Here is a 21,152-nt window from a genome sequence, read left to right on the forward strand (position 1 = left end):
CAATATATTGATTCCTTTCGTAATTTTAAAAAGATGAAAAATCATCAGAAAGATTCGTCAGAAGGCAAATTGTAATTCACGTCAATTGTCGTCAATTTTCCTATTTCCAAATTACAACGTGGTTATCGCCTCTTTCCACGAGTGTTGGCGAGTAATTCCAGCCACGTTCCAGCCGTGTTCGACTTGCTCATCGATATCTCGGAACGTGTAACGAGTCCTTATTACGTAAAACCGATCAAAGTGCAAACAAGATGCGGCCCGCTGCGTGCAAACCTATAACCCGTGAACCCGTTGCAACGATATCGAAATGGTAACGTTGCATTAAACGCGTCACGCGATAATTCCATTCGCGTTCCATCGATCATGCTGATACCTCATTTTTGCGAGGTTTCGCCCGATTTAAACGATTCGATGTTGTGCGTCATCCTTTGCTGAATAAACAAACGGATTAAGACGAATCTGAAAGAATCACCTGATTATGCTTCTATTGCATTTGTAAAAGGAAAGCTTATTTTTTCTTCTTTGGCTTCTTTCTTCATTGAAATGAATTTTAATTTTCCATAATTGTTACATGAAGAATTTCGATTAGAAAGAATGATGATATTCTCTTGTGACAATATTTATTTATGAATGATTTTCTTTTAAAATATGGCTTCTTGAATAAATTTCTGAGCTTATGAAGCGTAGAATAATATAATGTCGAATAGCTAAAGTTTCTTATCGGATCACTTATTGCGACAATAAGAATATTATTTTCAAAGTTTTTGAATTTTGATAAAATTTGATAAAGATTAGTTCGAGCGAAGATGAGTTTAATTTTTCGTTATTATAAAACAAACTTCTATTTATAAAGAAATTGACCATTAGAGAGAAGAAAAGTAAGTAATGAAGATCACAGAGATGAAGTAAGAGGCTAAAAATAAGAACAATACACAATAGTGAATATAAAAAAGTTATGTTAATAGGAGTTAAGAAGGATTATAATGTTGCTCAACGAAATAAGAAAGACATTCTATTCTGATACTTGTCCTGACGAATCGAAATTACTTTTATAAACAGCAAGAGTTCAATATTCAAATATTTTCTTTCTTTATATAGATATGTGAAAAAATTAAAATATAAAAAGTTTTATACTTGCGTTAATTCGAGTTAGTTTAATAAGAAATTTACAGAAAAATCGTCTCAAGTTCGACCGAGCGAAAAAATGGCTTCGAGCGCAAAGAGTTAATAAACATCGAACAAACTTTAAATAGAAATAGTTCTGTGATCAGACCAGATCTTGGACATTAACTCAAGAAAGTAACTAAAGTTAAAAATTTTGAAAATAAAGTTAGCTTAAGTAATTACTTATATCAAAATGTTTAAATAATAATTTGTTCGTAACTGTTACAATCGATTCACTTTTCATATAACCCCGGCTATTTAGCATTATTTGCAATTATTATTACAGTTTGAACGATTTGAAATTATTAAAGTAACTTATGGAAATAACTATGTTCGTAACTTCGACTATTAAATTTTCGCTGGGTCAGACATATTCCCCTAAATAAAGAAGTGAATTATCTATATTTAGATATCGAGCTCTCGATTCCTTTAAATAAAAATGAATCGTCGCCTGTGGTCAGACACAATCTTTTCCAAATCAAATTTTTATCGCTCCGCATCCATATTCAAAAAATTACTTCGTCCATAAATTTTCAAAATCTCCAATTCTTCTCGCATTCGCCAACTTCGATTTCGATAAAAATCCTGATTAATTCGATCGATCCTCGGTAATTTCCAACTTCGAAACGAGATCCCTTCCCTTATCTCCTTTAAAACTAAAAGAAACGTTTCGAAAAAAAAAGAGAAGAAAGAAAGGGAAAAGAAAAAGGGTCACAAATTTTTATCGATTCATTCCAATTCCCGGGTGTTCCGTTTAACGGGACATTACACCTTCACCTCCCTCTCTCCCTCTTTCTCTCCTCTTGCGCCTCGAAGATTACTCGCTACTTACGGCTTCCTCGAGCGGATCGTATCAGCGGAACCAAGATGAAAGCTTGGAATCATCCCGCGAGGATCGCGCGGTTATCTCGCCATCCTTGATTATTCTTCGATGCTCTTCTCGACCGATGTTTCCCGCCCTTTTCCACTCCTTATCCCTCCTTTTCTGCTTCAACTTTCCTCCAACCGAGCGATCAACCCTGATGCGATTCCAGGCAAATGATCCGTGCTTGGAGGATTTTCCCCTCCCCGATCCGCTTGATTGATTATCCTTTCGTGTACGATTTTCTACGATTTTATTGCGTTTCGAAGTGACGATATTGTGAAAAGATTTTTGGATAAATTGATAAATCGAATTGAATTTTTGAATATATATATACATGTTTAATAAGCTATATAAATTATAAGGGAAAGGTATATATTTTTTGAAAATGATTCAAAAATTATTCTTTATTTCTCAAATTTTCGAATAAATAAATAATGATATTGAGTCAATTGGAAGTTTAAACGATAAAGAGATTTTTAAACAAAAGATTTTTAGAAAATATGATTTATTACTAATTGACTCTCCATATTTTATTGTTTCATCATTTTTAGAATTAAATGAAATTGTTAGATAATAATATATCATTTTCCATGAAGAAAATCACTTTTGAACTTTGATAAGATATTACTAATATATATTGACGAATGAAAATATTATTCAAGTTTTCAATAAAAAATCGATCAAAACGTTACAAGTTAAAATCAATTTGCTTTGTTACATTATCGTTTAAATTTCATAATTGAATTATAATATTGTATTAAATTCACAGAAAGAAAATATATATATAGTGAAAAGATATTTATCTTCAAGTTCGATCTAGAAATTTAAAGGTTTGAACTTTAAGAATTCATTACAACTTTGAGCTGTTCTGAGTCATTCGTGTTTTATGTTTAGATTAATGTGCGAATTAATCGAATGAGAAATTTTAGATAGATAGAACGAAAGTTCCATCGAACAATTCAATTTATTTATCAATTCGTACCATTGCACTTTTCTCGTTACATTTGCATTTTATTGCATCGATTCGTGTAATTTTCCAGGCATTAAGTTATAATCAATTTTTCACGAATAACTCTTGTTGCAAAATGTTTCTATACATTTGGAACAGCGAAATCGATATTCGATTTTAAAAAATTCATAATACCGAATGGTTTTTTGAAAGGGTATTTGCGTAACATTTTAGAGAGTAAGAGCGTTATACTTTTATTCTTTTTTTTTTCTTTCTAAAATTTTCATGAAATTACGAATTTTTTTTAGAATCATTTTAACTAACTTAAAAAGTAGAATATCGATTATTTTCCAAGAATGTTATTATTCTTCAATCTCTGAAAACATCACCTTGAAAATTTGAAAGTTTTCTTCGAAGAAAATAATGTTGCAAAATTTCTCTTCCATCCTTCCCTTTTACTATGCGAGAAATCTACCGATCCCCCACTTTTCTTTTTTCTTTCAAAAATTTTCATAAATTTCTCACCCCCTTCAACTGTTAATCGTTCCCTAGATTACGATAAAATTCCATCGTTCTTCCTCACTTGAAAATTTTCTTCGTAAAGAAGTCTTGCAAAAATCCCTTTCCATCCGTGTTTATCATTCTCCCCCCCACACACAAGAAATCCGCAAATGGTCCATCGATTTTCGATGATGCACGACAACGTCGCGCGGGTACAATGAAAGATGTATCGGAGAACGGGCGAGCACCGCCCTCGTATAAATCGGCGGGAATCGAACGAAGAACATGTTTCCCCATCCAAGCTGGCGCACGTCTCGAGAACTCGTGTGATGCTCCGCGTTATTTCGCTTTCGTAAATGGATCCGTAATGAATCTCGAGGACGCGCCTCTTTTTTCTTCCCTCGCAAGAGTAAAAAAATATATTATATTTTCCCTCGACCCTGCTATTAACCGATTCCATTGTTTCGTGGTTCGCTCTCGAAAAAAGGATGTTTGGAATCATCGCGAGAAAGTGGATCATGAAGTCTCGTTTCAAAAGATGAAGAGAAAGAGAGAGAGAGATTTTTTAAAAATTTCGTTTCCATCAACAATTATTTGACAGAAAGAATTGATAGTTTGAAATAGAATTTTATCAGCTGGAGATCGAGCGATGAATAATGAGCTTATTGCTTGAATTTTTTTTTTTCTTTTATTCGTTATATTTTGGAGGAGAAAAAAAGTATCGAGGAATCGTTCGGAAATTAATGAATTAATATCGCGATCGATACGTTTCAATATGAATTAAATATCCCTTAATTGTTTCGATGAAATAATTATTGGCCGATCAACAATAATATCACTCGTTATATTAAAACGTTATAATTTGAACGCTTTATAATAAATTCATGACTTGTTGAAAAGGACACGTGTTAATTTTATACGTTATGAATTGTATATTTTATAAATTGTTAAAAAAAAAAAAGACACACGCACAAAAAAAGAGACGAAGAATACATTATCTCTATTACCATTGTCAAACATTTTCTCCTCAATTTGTCTCTTTTGCGTTTAATACGCCATTTAATCACTCTCAATCCCAGGAGGACTTAATGAAATAGGACCGGCTCGATTTCCAATCTACCCCTTTGCCTAAAGAATTGAGTTTCGTCCAGCCTTTCTCAACGTACAAGTACATATATATATACCTTTTTTTTGTTTATAACAAAAGATGGAATGTCATCACGGACACAGATAAGATCGGACGGAAGAGATCCCGAATAGAGGTCCACCATTTCGGTTCCCTGAACGCAATTATCCCGTCGAGTTGCCGAGAGTTTTTTTTCTTCTTTTTTTTTTTTTCGAGTGGACCGCCCGATAAACGGCCCCCGAAGTTGCAAGTTGCAACGTTGGAGCCATCGTCGGAGGGTGGAGGGGGAAGAGAAAGGGGCGAGATGGTGGAAGCACCCTCGAAACTCGAGCGAACCGTAAACAATGCTACTCTCAGATAACGTTTCCCTTTATTGCACGCGGTCCAACGACGCGAACCTGCAGTTTAGCATTATCGTTCCTGATGAAACTCTCTCTCTCTTTCTCTCTCTTTCGCTTTCTCCTTCTCTCTTCTCCCTCGTCGTCGATCGATACACACGCGCTCGAACCGTCGCCGTGTTTTCGTGCGGAGAACACGTTTTTCGCGACTCCCTTTCTTTAAAACGACCAGACGAATATGATTTTCTTCGTGGAAATTGGAATTTTGCGATGGGATGGTTTTGCTAACGAATATAGATGAAGAGAAAATTGGAATTTTGTGGAATGCGGTGATCTATATGAGAGAGAGGAGGTCAAATTAATTTTGACGATTTATTTTGAAGATTTTCTGGAGATTTTGTTAATTTGACGATTAGATTAAATTCGTTTTCCAAATTTTGAGAAGAGGAAAGAATGAATAAGGTGTGAAAATTTTGTGAAGTTAGGATTCGATAATTCGATGAGAAAAGAATGGATGTAAATGTGTAGGAATTGGAAATTTCGTATGGGATGATTTTATTTTAAATGTGAAATTTTAAAAAAAAAAAGAAGGAGTGGAACGAATGAGAATTTTATCTAGGTGATTTTAAAGGCGAAGTATAAAAGAAAACTCGAAGAAGTAAAATATTTTACGCTTAAAGATAGCTTGTTCTACTTTTATATAAAAGTAATTTCCCGTCTCACATTCTTCCAGTTCACCGATAATACAATCTTTCTTGATGTACTGAAACACATCTTCACGCATCACTTTTCTTCAATTACGTCAGCTGTGTTGCGCCATCATTTTAACTTTATCCAGGAAAAGGAGACAAAGCTGACGTGATCTGCTAGGTCGTGTCATTCTGTTCTAGAAAAATTAAATGAAAATTCTCAAGAAAATGCTACGAAAAATCTCTCGTTTCCTCGAGAAAATTAAAAATTTTTAATTACCAACAATGAAATAATACACATTTTTCGCGATATTCGCGATATTTAAATATTCGGTAATTTTTTAATTAACAGAATATAAAAGATATTTCATATATTAAAAAATTACAAGATTAATCATATAGGAAATGGAATTGGATAAAAATAATATAAAAATATATTCAAGCATAGATATCTTTAGAATAAAGTATTAATTCCTTCTTATTAATTACATCATACATGTTCTCTTTAATTCGTTTCAGCTTTATTTGCTCCATTCTTAAGAAGTGGAGTAGATACTACAAGTGATTGATATATTAATTTTTCGCATATTTAACTTCCTCATATTACTCGAAACTTTTTTAAATTTCGATAAACGAGATCAAAAAACAATTTGCAAGATACACCATTATACAGAACCTGCATAAAACAAAATAATACATCATTATTACTAAAATTTCCAATTCACCAAAATTCTCAATAACTTTCTCCAAATCTAAAATCTTTACAGAATGTCTGACATGTCTGATCAATCAATTTTCAATTTTTATATTTCAAAATTCGAGAAATATCGCGTTTCCAAATATCTAAATTCATATTCCATCCCTAAAATTTCCAATTCACCAAAAACTCTCCAATAACTTTCTCCAAATTAAAATCTTTACAGAGTGTCTGATGTATATATCGAATAGATCAATTTTCGCTTATACATTATATCAAAATTCTACGAGAAAAATATCGAAACCGCTACAAACATTCATATTCCACATTCCTTAAAATATCATTTTTCCATCCACCGCAGATCCTCTCCAGATTACAGACGAACGAATTTCAAACTCTCCCCCTTTTTTTTCCTTTTTCTTTTTTTTCTCGAAACAGGAACAGCTTAATACGTTCCACACGTTTCGAGGAACACGGTCCACGGCGGGGACGATGAAATATTAAGGGGAATTTTCGCGTTGCGAAGACGCGTGCGAAATTATTTATAGAGATTCGCGGCCGCGAGAGTTTCCGCGTCATGTTCCATAATTTCCACGCCCAGGTTTCACTCCCCGTGTTTTTCCTCTCCTCTGTCGTCACTGAGAAATAATTCACGGGACACGAGTCGGTGTGTATTTGCGCGTTGTAAACAGTGTTAAACGGCCTCGCTTATTATTACGCCGTTTCCTTCCGTCTATTGTGCCCGTCGTGTAATCCGCCGCGACAGACACTGTTTCCCTCGCAGAGGAGAAAAAGGATCGCAGAAGGGACGTGGAGTAGAATAAGCGTGGTAAACATGTTCGTTCATATCGATTCGACGACTCTACGTGGACGGAAAGGAAACGAACGGTACGACATTACGTTACGTTACGTGCCTCTTCTACGAAGAAGTTTTTAAAACGTTTTTACTTTTTCCTCGACGAACAAGTGCTCTTTTGTGATTTGTGTAGCAGTGCTTTTCTCTCTTTCTCTCTCGTTGGAGAAATCAACGGTTGGAGATGACTGTTGGAAAATTTTTCGTCCCACTTACGGTATTATTTACCATTTAGATGAGCGGAAGTAGTGTAATTTGGTGAAACGGTATTCTTGATTTCGTCGTAAACGATAAAATTAACGATTGGGGCGATGGGATGAATAAATGGTGGAAAGTGGAGTGATTTATTTCGTTCTCACGCTTCACTAAATAGAATTTAATATTGTAATTGTATACACGATGCTCTTAATTTTGTTATAAAGTTATTGGATAAGCAATGAATCCAGAATGAGATAAATTATGGAAAAGTGGATGTATTTTATGGAGATTGTCCGATTTATATCGTTAATTTTTTTCATTTGCATCTTTAATGAAGTATAAAATGGGACTGCCTCGTATCGATTATTTATCTCCCCCCCCTCTCCAATCAAACGTAATTTCCACTTTATCACATTTGATAACATTTTCAATTTTATTCGTAATAAAGACTAATTAAGTAAAATAAAAATCATCATATCGAGAAATAAATTACGATGGATGATCTGTGTTCTCCCGCTTTCACTCCGAATAAATGAATCGTACGCTAAACTGATGCGTTTCCGTTTTATCTCTGACAAGATTGTCGATAAATTTATCGTATAAAGTAAATTGAGAATCGAGAAATAAATCAGCGATTAGATCGCTTCGATATATTTAAAAATATATATAAAAAAATACGTATAAATCGATCGCAAAATTGTTCGTTCGATAAAATTTTATCGATTAATTATCTCAATTTACGTAATTTTCGTAGAGCGAGGAGAAGAAGGAGGAGGATGCCTGCTCGATGACTTATCGATGATTCGCACGGATTCCTGCACTTGGCATAGAAAACACACTGATGGAATTTCGAGCGACAACTGCATGAGTCAAAGTTGGCTCGATTTAAAGTCGAGCAAGAAAGTTGTCGCGCCCGTTTTTCCACGGTTCGTGAATTATTTTGGTCGTGGCTCTCCTCGGTGCAGGACAGATTTACATGTAATTGGCAGTGGGTAAATCGCTCGTGTCGTTCTGATTCCAATCTCGTTTCTTCGAGACATTGAACTCGAATCGATAAATCTTCCCCTGTTTTCGAGGCAACTGTTTACATAACAAGCAGTAAAATTCGGGTAAAATTATCGAGAGATATTAAAAAAAATATATATATGTATACATAAAAGAAGGGAATCAAAAATATTTGAGATCGATAGAATTTTTCAAATAAATAATAAAAAAAAAAAGAAATTTGTTTTAATTAAAAGCTATTACGAAATTACGAGTGAAATAAAATATTTTTCGCAACGCAAGAGGAAAATATTTGTTTTGATTGAAAATATAAATTAATTAAACGACGAATAATAAATTTGAGAGTAGAATATTTAAATTTAAGAGGGAATAAATTAACAGCGATAAAAACTTGGAGGAATAAAGCTTCGAAATATTTTCTTAACTTCTAAGAATGCTTCCTTGAAAATTATTGTATCGCATTGTCAAACAACACGAAGATTTTATTTTGAACGATGATGATGTCAAACGCGACTCAATGTTGAGAAGATGTTACGAAAATTGAACATAATAAGTATAAAGAAAATATCGAACCCCTTATAACCTTACTATATTATAATATTTCTTATTTATCGTCGCTCGTTTATTTATTTTATATATTTTATACTACGATTACTTACGTAAATCTAAATGACGCAACATCGTACATGGACCTATGCATAAAAATAAAATTAAATATACTCTCGTCTCTTACTCTCCGACTATTGACAAACTTCGCTTTCATCTAAAACGAAAATCCTTTACGATAATAAATAAAATTTAATAAACGACGTCAACATTTATACATTCCGTCGTTTAAACGTAGAATTTATACGTGCAAAGAATGTAACAAAATATTATATTAATAAAATTAATATCGAAAGACGTAATTCGATATATGCGGAGGAAAATTTTTTTTTCCTTTCACTTCGAATTTGTTGTTTGAAAAATTAATAGATATCGCACATCTATATGTCGAAGGTGTGTTTCGCTGTCAGAAAATTTCTCGATTGTCTCTCACAACTATAAGGAATCTGGGGTAACGAGGAGGCACGCTCGTCGAGAAGGTCGCGCGCGTCTCGTCGCGCAATCCGCTCGACGTTTCTAATCTATTTCGAGCCGTAGGTAGGTTTCTAGTTACTAACAGTCTCTCTCGGGCGTGCAGACTATGCGGAACGACGCTCGATCACGTGCGTCGAAAAAATCATTTGATTCGTGATCGCCATCGTTCGCAATTTCTCGCGGAGGAAAATTTCGTTTGCAAATTTCTATCCTTATCGAGTTTCGAACGGCAATAATTGTAATCCGTGATTACGGATTAAAATCCCTTCGAATCCCTTTTAGCGTATATTTTATCAGAAAGAACCCGATAGTAGAATCACAAATTTGCGCGAGGCTGAATATAATTTAAAGTTGGAAGTAGTTCCATCTTTTAAAGGGGTGAGTTTTAAATTCGTATCGACAATACGATATAATTTCTGTTTGCTGAAAACAGTGGGGATTTCTCCGGTATCAAACCGCTGTTTAAACGATCATCTTCTATCATCCATGCTCTAATTAAATCAACTTCAGAAATTTCTTCAAAAAAAAAAAAATGGAAATCATACAAGGAATATTCGACGCACAATTTTTCTTCAACGTCACATCTTGCTTAGAAAGAAGATAAGAAAAGAAAAAATTCAAAACATTTGTCTTTCCAAGAAATCGAAAAACAAGAAAATCCTCTAAAACCAGAAAATCCAAATATTCTTCCGCATAGCATCAACAACGCCCCTTCTCCTCCTCCTCCTCCTTCTCGTCACATCCGCCGACCTTCGTCCCACGCTGATTCGTTACAACACGTTGACGTTATTAGCGACGTCAGTCGAGCAAGATCTTCCCTTTCGAAGTTCCATTGGCCTGGCGCCAAAAGCGGAAACTTCGCGAGGAAAATCCCCGAAGAAGGGAGTGGAGAGGGGGTCGATGAAAATCTGGTCTCCACGCGGTGATCTGTCACTGTTTCGAATGATTTCATCCTCTACGATTCACGCGCGCGTAGCTTTCGCTCGCAGCCTTTAATTACGCAGCCCATCGAGTTCGACCCGCCCACGCTGTTTCCGCCAGATGCACGCGATTTCCGGGGCGAATAATCGCCGATATTGATGACGTACGATATTGCGCGATAATCGCTCTTCTCTTCTCTCTCTCTCTTATATTTCTTTAGAAGCTTTACGCGTGGGATTTATGTTAAAAAATTGGAAATTTTTAAAAGGAGAGAGATTCTATTTTGCGGGTTTTTGTGGAGAGATGGCGTAGAGAGCCGTGTTTTATCGACGTTTTTTTTTTTTTAATCAGATTTACGAGAAAGGGATTGACGAGCAGTTTCAAAGAACAATGAACTTGTGATTTTGACAGGGAATATTGATCGGGAAAATTAGGCATTAATTGTTATTTAATTAATTTAAAAATACGATTTAGAATCGAGAATGTGATTTTATTTCTTATAGAACGAGAGAATGGAGGGAGATTAGGAGTGATTTAGTCGATAATTTAGATCCATTTATCACATTAATTTCGAGCATAAAAGTATTGGAATAAAAAAAGAAGAAAATTGCTTTCTGATCGGATCGAGAGATCGATGATATCAATTTTGCACGCGATCTGCATTTCAATTTGTCTCTGATCCGAAAAAAAAAAGTTCACCTGTTTAAAATTGTATTTTCGAAATTATTCGACATTAATTTCGCCTTGTCGTCGTTTTGTTTATCTTCAGTGCGAATACCGATGCACTGGATTATACTTGATACAATATTGACGTGGTAAATTAATAAATATTGATGCATCATGCTGCGGTGTATCAATTAGATAATAATAATTACACGGGAGGATTAATTCATTAGAAAACAGGCTGCTGGTTAATTAATCTCTTTGCGAGGAATAATCGTCAAACGTTTATTCGTTATTCGTCACCTGCGATTTCGAATAAATTTGATGCGAACGAAATTGGGGATCGATTTCATTGACGATGAAAATTTCATTCATCCCGGATTCGAGGTTTAAGGTGATTAAGCTAAATTGATTTAGAACGCTTCTCTAAACGTTTATCCTATGTTAATTAAAATTTAAAATTATAAAACTTGTATATATTTTCCATCCTATTATTTCTATAAAATACCATAATAATAATAATCTTTCGACAAAAATTATAAATTAACGTAAAAATTTTCTCGTTGATTCTTTTATACTCGATAAACGAACTCGTGTTCCCCAAAAACGAGAAAGAAAAAGAAAAAGAAATTTCTGGAGATATTCCGAGGTCGCAATTCGCATAAACGTTTCCTCCCCGTTTCGCTTCTCTTCATAAATGCTCGTTACGATCCATCGCGAGGCAAAATCGTGGTTTACGCGCGGATCCTAAACGCGCGAGCTTATTATCACGGCTGTGCGCAGAGGGGAAGGGGTGAGGGGACAGGGCAAGGGTGGAGGAGGATTTCGCAATTTCGTGGCGCAGCTCGCGGCAATATTTCCCGAGTTGGCCGAACGTGACCCGAACGTGGGGGACGGGGCGGGGAGTGAAACGGAGCAACGAACGAAATAATGAAGAGAAACGGCGCCAGGAAGCGAGATCGCCCCACCGAGTTTCCACGATTTAATGCCGACCTGTCTCCACCACCTTCTTCTTTCGCTCGATAAAAAAAAAAAAAAGAGAGGACCCGTTTCCATGGTCAGAAATATGGAGGTGGTACGATTGCGATTTTCAATTTAATCTTAACTCCATTCCCCCAAACGCAGTCCTCGATGATAGATTTAATACTTGGATGACAAAGTGCGATTTTTATATTTAGTAATTCGAATAATTAAAGACGTGTATTTTTTTGAATAAAATCGAAGTAGAAAGATTTGATCTACCTCGAAATAAATGTATTTGTGGAAGTCTCTTGTGTAATTGTGTCTGGCTCACTTTCTTTTCTCGGATTAATAAAGAATTATTCTTTTTCGCCTTGTAATTCTACAACAGTTTCAGCATTTTAAACGTTGGCTTTCAAAAAATACGAAAGTCTTGCTACAATCCTCGGAGTATATAGAAGCTTGAAATTAAAATAAAAGAAAGAGAGAGAGAGAGAGAGAGAGAGAGAGAAAGAGATAATATGAATCCTCTGAAGATCGGAGGGAGTGCGAAGATATGAAGGAACGAAGAGCAAAGGCTCGTGGAGCAACCCTCTTAGATTTCTCTCTCGTTTAAAATTCTTAAATCTTGGCTCGCAGAGATAAAAAAAAATGCTCTATCAAAGAAAAAAAAATTCTACGAAAATAAAACTAAAAAGGAGTAAAAAGCAGAAAGCATTGGAATGCTATTGCGAATCCTTTGACGGAAGCGAAGACGCACGAAAGAATATTAAAAAAAAAAAAAAAAAAAAGAAAAAGGGCAACCGCTCGCGCGATCCCCGTCTATTGTCTCTGTCCCGCTCTGACCGGTCTGGAATTTTTTTTTTCTGTTGCAGAGCCGAAGAAGGAAAAGACTGAACAGAGTGCAAATGGCGCGGTATCGCCGAGCGGTGAGCCGCAACCGAATCAGGGCACGGCTACGACCGGTAGCTTGCCGATCTCGGCCGCGCCCCCGAATTCAGGGGACCAGCAAAAGCCGAGCAGGCCGAACACCCTGGAAGCCAGGGTGGTGGCCAGGAGACTGATCTTGTTCGACAGTGAGTACATCAGATATCTGTATCTGTGACCACCATCCTGCTTCTTTTGTTCAATTAGCTCTTTGAACAATTCATTAGAATTTTGTAGAAAATATTTTTAAAAAAGAAAAGGTTAATCCTCGAGAGTTTATTAGCATCGAACGGTGACGATATTTATTGGTAATTTTAGAGTATTAGTATTGGAATAAATGAATAAATATTCCTAAGCTCTTTATGTAAATAAGAATTAAAAATTGTATCGCCTTGATTTTCGATACTTCGTTGGATGAATAAAAATTAAAAATATTTTGAAATTATATCAAAAGAATTCTTTATTATGGAATATGTATCTTTAATGCGTTAAAATCGATACGTTAAGATATAAAAGTTTTATATATATTGTGTGTTGTGAAATTAGTTTTAAGTTGGTTGTAAGAAATTCATCGAAGAATCGTCTCGAGTTTCGATCGAGGATAGAGGATTAATTTTTTATTTAAATTTATTTAAAAATTCGAAGGAAATTATGACATTAACAGGGATCAATGAGCATCGTCTGTGATAAGGTAATTTACAACATTGCTATGTTGCTATATTTAGCGTAATGGCATTAACAAGGAACCAAGAAGTTGTACTAATAGTCACAAGTCGAGTAAGTTTCCATCACCTTCTCAGAGCGAATATTCATGAATAGACTGGAGTAGGGATACTTTGAGACGATTATTAGTTAGTTATCGACAGAGTGGAAATGCAAATGGTACAGTTATTACATTAGCCTTGAGGTTGAGAAACTTTACATTATATCTTGGATGCAAAAATTGCATCGCCTTGACTTTCGACACTTTCGTACCGATGGATTTAGAAATATATTTTGATAGACATTTTGCGATTCTACCGTGGAAGGATTCTTTTCGTGGAATACGTAATTTTAATTCTAAAATTTGTAACAATAATAATAATAAGTACGACAATTTCAAACTTTCAAGAGGAACGAAATGTAAACAGCGAGGATTAATTTATAGTTTCGTATTAATATTCATTTTATTATGATTAAAAAGTTTTTAATTTTCATTTAAAAAAGGAAAAATTCTAGAAACTCTTGATCCCTGAATTTCTAACAGTGTTATTAATTATTCTCTGTTCATCGCTTGATTGCACGCCTACGTCAAATTGTGTTACATTCGTTAATTATTCCCAACGTGCTTTATACGCGTTTCGAGAACGTTCGTCCTACCATCGTGCAAACACTTCAGCGCGCATTTCTACTTGGACCGTGCATTTTTCATTAATTCCACTCGTGAAATGGCCGAGAAGAAACTTTTTCCATTACGTAATCGGCCGACGATAAAACGGAAAACTTCAGAAAATCGAGTACGTAATCACACGTGCCTTGCGAAACATAAAACAAGATAGTTTTAATAATACTGGCGAGTGATGATAGCCACGTTAACAGGAAGTTAGTCGCGCTACGATACGAGTTGAAAAAATTGATTTAAATAACAAATAAATGAAAAATCAACTCCTTAAAAACTAAATGAAATAATTAATAGGTGAATCGATGATAATTAGTTTTGTTTGTTTTCGATATGAAGAAAATTGAAATATTTTTTCAATTTTTTTTTTTTAATTTCGAAAATTATTTCAGTAAATGTATAATTTGAAATAAAAATTCAAATTTATGTCAAAGTATTTTAAGAGAAAGGCTTTCTCGTGAAACAAAAATATATTATAATTCTTTCAATAGAAAATTCATCACGAATTTTTATTTATTCATTAATTTATAATCTGTCTAAAATAAATATGGAAAATACAATAAAAAGAAATATAATCAACTTCCATACTATGATCACACCCAATTAATCAGTCTACGATTAAAACAAAAAAGGAATAAAGAGAAAAGTTGAATGATAGAGGGATGAAAATTTTTTAGTATTATCAGCAAACTTCCGGTCAATTTAATATCTCGATGCTCTTTTTTTTTTTCTACGATGAACTATTAATATTTAAATTTCAGTAATAATATACGATCCAAAATCGTTGCATGCTTATAACTTTCGTCATCGTCCATATGTCATCGTAGATAATAATGAATTTTCGGGGGAAAAAAAATTCTTTTTTCGAAATATTTATAGAGTCTCTAAAGCTAATTATTATTTCAAATATTTATAATCAGTTTCTAACTATTTATAACTTCGGATGGAGGAGGATCCGTACAATTTATTCTCAAAATATTTCTTCGTCGTGATGTTTAATTTCGTCTACACTCGTTGAATATTAAACACTGTCGCCAGTGGATCGTATGTCGCGATAAAAGTGAAGAAAAATAGAATTTTTTCCGGTTTAATCCTCTGTCGTTTCTTTTTTTATATTTTTCCTATTTTTTCCCAGATTAATTTTTGTTAGGAAGACGATGCGAAATGAATATTATCGATCGCGATTTAATATTTTCAATAAGAATTTATTTATTTATTATTTTTCTTTTTTTTTAAGAATCTTCTACTTTGCTGATTTCAACAGATATAATAAAAATAGGAATAATAAGTAGGAATAAATAAATGAGATAATATAGAACAATGGATAAATCCAAAATCCGAGATAGCACACGCGTATGCGAATTTATATGAGCCAGGAACAAGTAGTAAAACATTGAAACGAGGGAAACAGGGTGCAAGTGGAAGTAATATGTTTACGGTCGGACCTGAGTTCCAAGATTATGGGAAATGAGTACATGAATCCGCTTGTAAGTTCCGTCACAGATCGTAAATAATACTTTCTTTTTTAATAAATAATATAAATAATAAGATTATTTCTTAAAATTTATTGCAATATTTTTTGAACTTTATTCTTTTTATCAAGTTCTTCTTTGCTTTCCTTTTATAAAATTTATCTACTAGTATAGAAAAATTCATTGATTTAAATCCTACTCTCAAAGCATATTACTTATGGGATAATCTTATAATAATATTGTTTTTCTACGTAGGAGGAAAGATATTCTCTCTTATAAAAGATTTTTCTTTATATGATTTTCCTCAAATAAGATAAATGTAATTAAATATTTGCCATTAATATACTTTTAAACAGCAATTTTTTTTTTAATTTAATTCTTATAAAAATATATTTTCATATTTAACACGATTTCTCATTTCTTAGGTTGAATTCTTATTATTTTGAGTTTTATAAAAATTTGAACAAATTCTGAAATATTTATAATCCCTAGTTTATTATACAAGTCAAAACACAGTTTAAATCAAATGTTAAATCTTTTTGCAATAAAAATTTCATCTCTAATAATTCACAGTGATTAAAATATCGAAACAAAGCAAGGAAATCTGCGACGAGATCGAATTTTGGACGAACTTTTTATTAAAAAAAAAAAATAAATAAATAAAAAGACGGAAATCTAGATTTTTGAACGGATACAGAAGTTTTCGCCGGTTCGAATTTTCCCTGTCAAGCTGCAGGCGAAACGATAAACTTTCGTGTGCCGTCGGCTTCCGCTCCGCAAATCGTCTTTAAAACTCTCGTTTACCTTCGAAACTTCAAAGTTCGCTTTTATCTCCGACTCGTCCCCACCACTTTTATCCCCGTTCACTTGTCGAATTCACTTTACGACGAAATCTTCTATTGGTACACAGCTATCGAGAAATGCGATCTTGGAAACCGTTCCTCCGCGGGATTTTAAAAGGAAGCCGTGCGTTTCAATCCTTTTTTTTTTTTATCTCGTCTAAGGGGAAATTTCCTCGTCTCAGTGTCTCGGGGAAAAATTTAATTCTTTGGATATTTTTAGAAAATTTAAGCTTTTTTAGCTTATGCGATAAAAATCAAAGAAGGATAGATCTTTAAGGGAAATTTTCGTTCGTATTATAAGAAATTTTATTCAACCAAGTACTTTATTTCTGGAACAATTATATTTTCGTCGTATGATAAAAATAATGAAAGAAAAATAGAAACATATCTATATTCGTAAGAGTGATAGAATTTATTGATCTATAATAAAGAGCTTGCTTGATGCTTTGCATTTAAATTTACGACTCAAAAGAACGACACGTTATTTACGAATCTAAACATGAAAAAAAAAGAGAGAGAACAGTATTAACCTTTCCATTTTCTCTCTCTCTCCCTCTCCTCTCTCTCCATCAAAGTCGAGTTAAATCCACGGCACGCGATTTCTTCCAAAACTTCTGGTATTAAAATTCCACACCCCACCATTATTATTACCTAATAAATTCAGCCGAAGTATCTCTAAATTCTCCACGAAACATAAACTGTTATTTATAGACGTTAAAACCGAACGATCGGGGAGCAAGACATTAAACATCGTTTTTTTTTTTTTTTTTTATATATATATAACGAATCGAAGGAGTTAGCGAGGCTCGCCATTGCTCGTCCATCGACTTCCGGATGGGGTATCCGAGGAATTCGAGCGATCCTGCGAAACTATGGCCCGAAGTGGTGGCTCCCGCCGAAATTTCGCTTCACTGGGTTGCGGCTAGATGACTACAAAGTTATTTAATATTTTTGCTTACGAACATGGGAAATTTATAGCTCCCCGCCCTACCTTCGCCCGGTATTTTCTTTCAGAAACAGGTTGTAAACTTGGAAATTTACATCGAGTGCACAAGGGTCGAGAAAGTTATTTACGTGTTCATATTTGTTCGATATTGACGGAGAGAGTGAAAGAATTGAATTTTTTTTTTGGAATTGTTTTATCTTTGGCGCGATGGATGGAGAGGAGAGTGTTTTTTAGGCAATCCTGTGTGATTGGAATTTTTATTCTTCTCGCATGTTTCAAATTTTCAGAGAATTTTTAAGAGATTATGTATGTATATATATATATTTTTTTTGTGTGTATATGTATGAAAAGATTGAATTATTTTACTTTGCTTTAAGTGAAAAGTGTCTTTCTAAAATTCTAGCGATTCGAAATTTTATCACTGTCTTCTTACGCTTTCACAATTTTTAAAAAAAAATTGTATTTGTCATTCGCTTCACGTCTCTCACAAATTCCGTTCGAAATAAATTTGATCGGAGCCTCGGCTATATTTTATGTTTTAAATATTTTCTTTTTTTTTTCCCCTCTTCTTCTTCTTCTGAAACGTAAATTTTCCTTTTTAACGAGTCTAACGAGACATGTCTAACGGGCCAAAGAAGAAAAGTTTTTTTTAATAAAGTCTTAATGAATGTTACCCAAGTTTCTTTTATAAAATATCCCGGTTGGACGTTGGAATTTAATTCATCCGACGAGTTACAAAAAAAAAAAGAAACTCTTTTTCGAAAAAGCAAATAATTAACACGAATAATTCAAAATTAGTAGGAAGAAACAGTAGGTGTACGACGTAACTTTTAATCCGATATATCATAAAAGATAAAATAATCTATCGATCGACAAAAAACAAATCCCTCTCTTGCAGAAGGGAAGAAAGAGGGAAGAATTAAACGAAAAATTCCAAATACGGCGATAAGAAGGGAAGAATTTCAATCTCGGCAACAGATTTTTCGTTCCGTTCATTTATCACGGTTCACGCAAGAATTTCGCGTGACAAATGAATCGTGATTCCGCCAACGATACACGTGGAATGTTATTAAAAAAAGAAAGAAAGAAAGAAACGAGGAGGAAAAGAAAAAGAAGGTGGAAGAGGCGAGGGAAATAAAGAAGGGAAAAATATGCAATGTCGCGAGGGAATTGGCGAAAAGAAGAACTCTGGAGGGCGGAATTTCGCCATTTGTCATTCGAAAGAAACGAGCAATGCATACTTGCCAACCTTTCCGCCGTATCTATACTCCCGGATGAATCGTGCGGTCCCGAAAGGATTGCCACGTGTTCTGCCCTTCGTCGTGGAGGGAAGTGGAGCTGTGAATAATCGTTGGTCCACGCGATTGTGACACACACACAGACACACACACACATTCTCGTCTCCAACCTATTTCCCATTTCGATTGCGAGGCGTTGCGCGATCGTACAATGGAGGGGGAAGGGAGGAGGTAAAATTGTCGTACTGATTGATCGGGAGCAGATTGTCGGGATTGATTAGGTCGATTGATGTATAGATAGATTGGTGGATGGATCGTTGAGGAATTATTGAAAGGGCTGTTACGTGGGATTGGAAGTTTGGCGAGTAAATTTGGTGAGTAATGATGTGCCTTTGACGGCATTATGGCCGTGCGTGTATGTAAGGATCAAGTTACTAATATTGATATAGGTTTCACTGATTATACAAGTTCGATTGGAATCTTTGATCTTCCAATGATGTCTATTCCGTGATCTCGAGAATGATTCTTTGAATGCTAATCATTCTATGATAGGTTACTGTAAATTTGAAAATTATTCTATGATGTGTCTTTATGAGTCAAATCATGAATCTTGACGTGATTTTATCGATATGATTCTTTGTCTTTGAATAATCTTGGATGGTAATCATTCTGTGATTACTGTAAATTTGAAAATTATTTTAAGACAGTCGTCTTTGTGGATCAAATCATGAATGTTGACATGAATTTATTGATACAAGATTAGAACTTTTGATCTTTCAATCATTTTCATTTCATGATCTCATGAGAATGATTCTTTGAATAATCCTGAATGATTATTCTGTGATTAATGTAAATTTAAAGTATATTCTACATCGTGTGGATCAAATCACGAATGTTGACATGATTTTCTAATATACAACTTCAATAACGACCTTTGATTATCTTCGAATAATTATGATTCTCTATTTTGATAATTAATCTTGAAATTCGTAATAATATATCTCGAATGATACGTAATATGATTACGTATGGCCACTCATAAATCTCAGAATTACACCGAAGGTCTATTACACCGAATATAACGGATCTTTGATGTGATTTATGTGACTTTAATTTATGACGATCCTCCAAACAATCATGAACTCGGATAAATCAACTATCCCCGGATTTTAAATTATTTTGAATCGATGATACAATTCCAATTTTCTTGTATCAACGTTCAAATGACCGTGAACTACGCTCCTACGACATAATCGATTTCCATTTGCTCCTATCACTGGATAACTTGTTCACAGGGATGTTTTGTCGGAAACTGGATTATTAGGTCGTCCGCTGACAATTTTTTCCTCGTTTTTCTTTTTGCAATTGTTAAATAATTTCAAAAAAAAAGAGATGTCAAAAATAAATAAATCGGACTCGCTTTTTTTGCATTTCTTTGAAATTTTATTTTTTTAAATACACCATAGATATAGATATTATTTATTAATTAAACAATCATTGTGATATTTCAAATTTAAATAAAAATAATTTTACACGTGTATATTTCTCCTATAAAGAAAAATGGAGCATGGATCTGATATCACAGAATATTCCCCCTCGATCCATCTTCGAGAAGTAGGGCGTTCTATATACGAATTCAATCAGAAGCATTGAAATTCAGTCGTATAGAATACGCGAGAGAGTGATTGCATTCCGTACTCTCTTATTAATATCCAGTTTAAAATAATTATTTCGCATTTAAGCGAATATTTATCGATTTTCTAATTGACTGAAAGATAGAACTGACAAATACATTTCTCTTTTCTTTTTTTTTCTTTTTCCAGTGGAGAAGGGGGTCCTAGACCAAAGCAGCGAGAACCAGCAGGTGATCGAGAGGTGTTACCCTCTTCCGCCCCAAAACACGTTGATGCTGTCGGAACTTCCGGAACCGCCGATTCCGCTCAGCGAGATCGGGCCGATCCCACCCCCTCCGATGTTCAGCTCCTCGAGTCCAACCCTCTTGTTGGCCAAGCAACGGCAAATAAGAAACCCTTTGTCGTCGGACTACGAGGACGAAGGTGCGTTGAAAATTTTTCCATCTTCTGCCTAATCTTCTCTAGTGAATACAACGTTTCGATATGACAGGAATTTATTTGAATTGAAATCTTGTGCTTGTTTTTTGCAATAATTCTGAAATCGATCCGATCGAATCAGACTTAATTATATATATATAAGCAATAGTTGGAGGTCGTAAAATCGATCGATGTACCGAGGTCTATTTGTAGTTTCGAAACTACGAGTAATTTGAAACGTTGATTCACGATATCCATTCGAAGTTTGCTTGTCTCTTTATATAATCGT

General features: G+C 34.3%; 1 protein-coding gene across 10 annotated transcripts in view; it reads left to right on the forward strand.

The window, feature by feature from the left end:
• The window catches only part of LOC408740 (phosphatase and actin regulator 4), a 322,845-nt gene that overhangs the window by 288,712 nt on the left and 12,981 nt on the right, over positions 1–21,152 (forward strand). For 9 of the 10 annotated variants that reach the window (XM_006563995.3, XM_016911498.2, XM_016911499.2 and 6 more), the window contains 2 exons: positions 12,885–13,085; positions 20,636–20,869. In XM_006563995.3, coding sequence (XP_006564058.1) covers positions 12,885–13,085; positions 20,636–20,869 — 435 coding nt within the window. The remainder of the gene's footprint in view (positions 1–12,884; positions 13,086–20,635; positions 20,870–21,152) is intronic. The other variant, XM_006563996.3, reaches the window with a different exon arrangement.

Source organism: Apis mellifera, linkage group LG3, assembly GCF_003254395.2.
Source record: "Apis mellifera strain DH4 linkage group LG3, Amel_HAv3.1, whole genome shotgun sequence".
Lineage (NCBI taxonomy): Eukaryota > Metazoa > Arthropoda > Insecta > Hymenoptera > Apidae > Apis > Apis mellifera.